Genomic DNA, 6,397 nt, shown 5'->3' with positions numbered 1-6,397 from the left:
AACTTTTACAATAACGGACTAACACAATATTTGTCCTTTTGTGATTGACTTATTTCACTCAGCATAATGTCCTCCAAGTTCATCCATGTTATGTGGTGTTATGCAGATTCTACATTATTCTTTAGCATTGCATAGTATTCCATTGTGTGTGTGTACCATAGTTCAAATACCATATTTTTATGCAAATCACACACATTGTACATTTTTTTTGCCAACCATAAAGTCTACTCATGATGTATTTTTGTAAGTGTGTCTACCTGTGAAGTATTTTTGTAAGGTGCTGTTCTGGCTACTTAGTGCAGCTCTGATAAGAAATATACCACCAAAGGGATGGCCTTAACAAACAGGAGTTTATTCTTACAATTTGGAGGCTTTAAGCTCAAGTTCAAAGTGCCAGGCTCTAGGGGCTGGGTGAAAGCTCCTCAACCTTGCGGTCCAGCTCTGCCTCCTGCTCCCGGCCCACTGGAGCTAGAGGCATTTCTTCACACAGACAGCTGCGGGCTGCTGAGGCTGAGAAGCTCCAAGGTTGCAAGTAAAAAGGCACAGTCCTGATGTTACCAAACCATACAGCAGGCCATTAACTCAAGTCCATTGTAAGTCCCAAGGTCGGCAGAGCATGGCAGGCTGCTGAATGATGACACAGCTACATGCAGGGTCTAAGCATGCCATAAACGAGAAACCATTCCCAAGGCTTCTCCTTATATACAGGAAGCAGACCACATCCCAAAGGCAGCTACTCAGCTGTTGTGGTAGATCCCACCATGGAGCTGATTGCCTGTCTCATCATGGGGAATAACTACCACCAGCTGCCTAGTCACTCAACCAGGCCCAGCCAAGATGACACACAACATAACCACTACAGGTGCTATGCTAATTTTTTGACATGTTGCTTTTAAAAAATATAACATCGAGTGCTTATGAAAATACTTCACAGGAGGAGGATGTGGTTGGCAAAAAGATGTATAATATGAGTGTCATTGCATAAAAATATGGTATACGTTTATATTCTTTGTTTCTTGAATAAATATTTTCTGTACACCCTTAGGAAAATTTCTAGGGACTTAAAATGATTTTTTAAAACTAATTTTCACCAGTTAAATGGTTGTTTACTAAGGAGAGAGCTAGTCACACTCCTCCATTCCCGAATTTGAAGATGAATTGTCTGTAGAACTGTCCTGAGTCCCAGGCAACAACAGGATAGGTCTTTATACCCTTGCACCATTCAGTCATTGGAGCCTGATGATTTGGAAAGGTGGTGTGTGCTCCAGTGAGGCAGTTTACTTTATTTAAGACAAATCTCAAAGGGAGTTGACTACTGAGAGCAATCTGTTGTTTGCACTCTGAGTAGTTAGGAGTATAAATCCTTTTTTTCTGAAAGGGAATCTAGGCAGTACATCATGAAGTCCATTACACCCCATAACTACTGAAGACTATCCATCAGTGGGATGAAATGTCATAGTGGGTGAAGATATCCAAACAAACTCTCCATGGGTTTCATGAAAGCACTTGCATGGATGCCAGACCCAGTGCAATAAATATGACAGAAAACATTTCTCTATATAGCATAGTGGCTAAGGCACTTGACTGCTAACCAGAAGGCTGGCGGTTCAAACCCATCAGCCACTCCTCAGAAAGAAGATGGGGCAATCTACTTCTGTAGTGATAGAGCCTCAGAAACCCAAGGAAGGGTCGCTATGAGTTGGGTTCGACTCAATGGCACATAACAACAACAATAACAGGAAAATGAGAAAAAGAAGTTTGGGTCAATAATCTGCTAAAACTTTAGATATATCCTTGAATGAAAATGAAAGGTATTTGGATGCTAAATCCATTCTATAAACAGAATATCAAATTCAGAGTTAAAACCAAAGGCCAATCTTTAAAAAAGTCTACAAGATCCTACATTTCTGTTGTACCCCCTATGTCCCAACCCTATGTCCTTATCTCCTAGGATATTCCCACTTGCTTATTCATTTCTAGCCATTCATTCTCTATATGTTTCTTGAATATGCCAGACAATACTCTGCCCCAGTGCCTTTTCTGTGGCAACAGTTTTCCTTCTGATATCGACATGGTTCACTCACTTATCATCAAGGCTTTGCTCAAGTTTTACTTTGCTAGTGATATTTATTCTAATTCCCACTCTTCAGTCCCCTCAGAGAACAAGCAGTTATAGTTTGAGATATTAAAGAATTTATTTATTTTATTGAAATTTATGTTTATTTGTGTCCCTCCCTATCTCATAAGGAAAGGGAGTTTTACCTGCTTTGTTCACCGATTATCACTAGAGCCTAGAAGAGTGCATGGTACTTAATAAATGTTAGTTGAATGAATGACTGAAATTCATTTGAATGCTCAGCTGGTAAATACTGGATGCTAACTGGTAAATAATGAGTAAGTTACTCTATGTTCTTCTTTCCAAATTAAATTAAAAATTAAATACTTATTGCACATAATGCACATGGTTTTATATTTGTATTGTTGTTGTTGTTATGTGCCCTCGAGTCAGACCTGACTCATAGCGACCCCTCCTTGGGTTTCTGAGGCAGTATCACTATGGAAGTAGATTGCCCTATCTTCCTTCTGAGGAGTGGCTGGTGGGTTTGAACCACCAGCCTTCTGGTTAGCAGTCAAATGCCTTAGGCACTACACTACCAGAGCTACTTTATATTTGTATATGTTCCCTAATTATACCTTTAGTCATTTAAATTTAAAATGGCATTGATACGGCTTTTGAGACAATGGCATAGGGACTGTTTATCTTCCAAGAAATTGCTCTGGGTAAGTACTAAGGACTACCTCTTGATACACTTACCCAGAAGACCTATTTCCAAATCCAAGCAAAACACACGAAAACATACGGAAACAATTTATATATTTCAGTTAATGAATACTCTGCTACTCACTGCCTACTAAGCTGGCAAGAGACGAATCAAGATCACTCCCAAGGGCTTTACTCGCTGCCATCGCAGGACTGGGTGGTACCATTGACACAGGTGCAGGCTGCCCAGTTGGTGCCATGGTTGGCATCAAAAGATCACCTAAGCCATCAAACACTGAAAATCAAATACATCAGGTTGAGAATAACTGAAAAACAAAAGACTGAAGGCAAAATTAATGTGACATCTTTTGAGAAAAGTTATGGAAACAAATGAATATATAATCTTACTAAAGAAGGTATATAATTCACACTTTCCATAACTGGAACACCCAGAAGAACATGTCTACATATGTCTACCCATAAAATACAGAAATACTAATGAACATGGACAAAGACAGAAAAAAATTCAATGTAATGTATAGGAAAGAACACAGATTTTAGAATCAGAATTGGGCTACAATTTAGGCACATGCCTCACTAGCCGTGTGATTTTGATAAAGTTACTCTCTGAGCTCTAGTTTTCTCATCTGTAAATGGGGACAGTGGCACTAATGCATGGCTTTGTTGTGAAGGTTAAATTAGAATGTATATGTCATGTTTCTCATAATGCTTGCTCTAAATAAGCACTCAATAAATAGAAGCCATTGTTACTGTTATTGAAAACAACTACAAAAGTACTCATTAGTCAAAACGGTGGTGATTTTTAGCAAAGCCTAATAATTTATTCTGTAAAATTAATTATTTTTTAAATAAGAAAACCAATTATCCTAGTTTCCTATGAAATTAACAATTATAATAAAACCTGATGTTATGGTCAGAACCTAGAATTGAGTGTCTGAAAGACAACTGACCACATTCCAGAAGAAGTTTGATTTTGATTCAGTTTCAGTTGTTTGGTTCTACCTGTGAAGGCATAGTTAAAGTAAACACTGTTTATGCATTGAGAATTCAATGCCAGCATTGGTAGTTCCTGATCACCATATGACCAATCACCACTTACTAAAATTGATTTCCTAGAATATAGAAAGACCATTCAAAATGCAGGCTCACATGATTTGCATTAACACACCGGTAACATTTTAAATATGTTGAAAATTTTGTGTTATTAAATTTTCTTTAAAAACCTGTATATATCTACCATAAATACTACCATATGGTAATTCAAAATTGGAAAAAAAAAAAAAAAGGTAGCATTCAACGAGGCACTGGCAATAGAAGCAACCAAATTGTCAGGCAGCGGATATATTTAGGGTGTTTCTGAAACACATTTAATTGCCAAAAACTCACCAATTGAAAATTTGTAGTAAGGAGCCAGCATGGGAAGAACAGAATGGAAGAGAATACAAACAAAATGACAGCAGTGATGAAAGGTTAAAGGCAGGCAAAGAATACTATTTGTGTCTCAACTTTATAAAACCGAGGGCCATGCAGACTTCAGAGGAGTGTAAGCAACAGCAATGGGAGTGTCCACACATTCAGATACTGTAAAAAGGTTTAGTACAACATACTTGTTTTCCCTTAACCATCTCTAAACCAAGTGCATATAAGCTCATGCAAACAAATGGTGTGCATGTTAAATTAGATTTCTGCTAAAAATTTAAAACAGAAACACAGAAAGGGATTGCAGGCTATTCTTACATCTATCAAAATATACCAAGAATATTTATTTAAGTGCAGAATGAGAGAGATCTCTTAAAAGTCTTAAAATCAGGTTCTCACTAACGTTTTTTGTTGTAATCAACAATTGCTCCTAACCCCTTACTAACCTGAAGTGATGTATTACAGTACCCAAACAAATGGAAAGAATGTTTGATAATCACTGTCTCACCTGATGGATCAAAGGAGCTGCTGCTAGAAGTTGAAGGTGTTGTTCCAAAAGCTGCCTCAAAATTGGGCTGTAGCAGGTTATTCTGAGCTGGAGTCACTGGTGATGGAGCAGGGGCCATGAAAGTACCCCCAAATCCTGAAATAATTAAAGATGGAGGATGGTCCATAAAAACAAAAAAAGTTACAGAAAACCTAAAAGGAATTGAATGCACATAGGTGAGAAGTCAATGAAAACCTGGGAAGTTACTTTTTAAAAGTAATGCATAAAGGGAAATTTTTGATATTTGTTATGTTTTAATATAAGATATAATTAATTTAACTGGAAATAAGATAGCATGCAAGAATATATATCCCTATTAACCAAATCTTTTATTACCATAGTATATAAAGCTAAGAAAGTATTGTTGTTGTTGTTATGTGCCGTCGAGTTGGACCCGACTCATAGCGACCCGTCCATGGGTTTCTGAGGTGGTATCACTACGGAAGTAGATCACCTAACCTTCCTTCTGAGGATTGGCTGGTGGGTTTGAACTGCCAGCCTTCTGGTTTGCAGTCAAGTGCCTTAGGCACTATGCTACCAGAGCTCCCAAGAAAGTATTGCTAGGGTTAAAATTCAGATAATTAGTTTTATTACATTTAAATTTTGTTCTTGCAGACCAAATACCAAATAGCTAGAAAATGCTTATTTGCACACACTGGCTCACTATAATCCTAAAATACAAATCAGAAAAATATACATGCTCTCTGCTACCAAATTATTATCTTTTATACATGCCACATTGTCACCATCAAATTCATCAAATTCACCTGGCACTGCTATCAGGATAACATAAACATCCACTGGAAGGTTGGGGTTGGATTCTGTCTCCACGCTGGACCCTTCCTAATCTAGTCTCTGCAGTGCAGCCAGAGTGATCTTTCTGAGTGCAATATATTGGCAAAGTTACTTCTCCAAAATCCTTCATTTGCTCAGCATACTTTTAGATTTGTATAATGCAAATTCCTTTGCATAGCATTCAAGCCCTCTGTCTTTGCCCACTGGCCCCAGCCCCATCACCACACCTGAAAACTAGGCTGCAGCCATAATCCACCACTTGCAATGGGTCAGATGCCTGCTCTGGGAGGACCTCCTCCTTTTTCACATGCTGCCACCCACAACTGCACTGAGCTCCCCCTCACCCAATAAGTTACACGCCCTGCCTCGGTATCCTAAGCACCTGGTACATATCTCCATCCTGTTCCCATCACACATCTTTACATTCGCCAGGGATGATTTTTTGGAGTCAGGAATTGCATCTTCTTTTATTAGTCTTTTCCACTAAATGCTTAAAACTTTGAATAAATGTTTATTGAATGAAGGGCAATTCTGAATAAAAATGTGAGGAGAAATCAAACTACTGTAAAGTAACCAAACTTCAATTGTTTGTTTTTTGAAGGTGGGAATCATTTTTCTCTATCAACTGACAGATGCAGAAGCATGGGTCACTCTGAATTTGCTCCTGTATAAAAATATGTACTCTCTGAGGGAAGTGAGTTCTTAGTAAGGCACTACGTGAGAATGTACTAAAGGGAAGTGTTTCTTTCTTACACTTAGTATGGATATATAGTCCTTTCAAATCTAGGCACAACTACTCTCTTTTACAAACTGCTTGCAAAACCATACAGAATATTTTGAAAAAAAAAAAAAAA

The 6,397-nt window shown here is 38.0% G+C and overlaps 1 protein-coding gene across 1 annotated transcript in view; it reads right to left on the bottom strand.

Moving 5' to 3' along the window:
- The window catches only part of SNAP91 (synaptosome associated protein 91), a 185,205-nt gene that overhangs the window by 35,573 nt on the left and 143,235 nt on the right, over positions 1 to 6,397 (bottom strand). Inside the window, exons 22-23 of the mRNA XM_007951204.2 lie at positions 4,710 to 4,844; positions 2,907 to 3,056 (exon numbers count right to left, since the gene is read on the bottom strand). Of these exons, the coding sequence (XP_007949395.1) occupies positions 2,907 to 3,056; positions 4,710 to 4,844 (285 nt within the window). The remainder of the gene's footprint in view (positions 1 to 2,906; positions 3,057 to 4,709; positions 4,845 to 6,397) is intronic.

The sequence above is a fragment of the Orycteropus afer genome, unplaced genomic scaffold (genome assembly GCF_000298275.1).
Source record: "Orycteropus afer afer isolate SDZICR_OR568_19922 unplaced genomic scaffold, OryAfe1.0 scaffold00011, whole genome shotgun sequence".
NCBI classification, from domain to species: Eukaryota; Metazoa; Chordata; class Mammalia; order Tubulidentata; family Orycteropodidae; genus Orycteropus; species Orycteropus afer.
The sequence above is the reverse complement of the archived record's forward strand: the minus strand, read 5'-3'. Positions and strand labels throughout refer to the sequence as shown.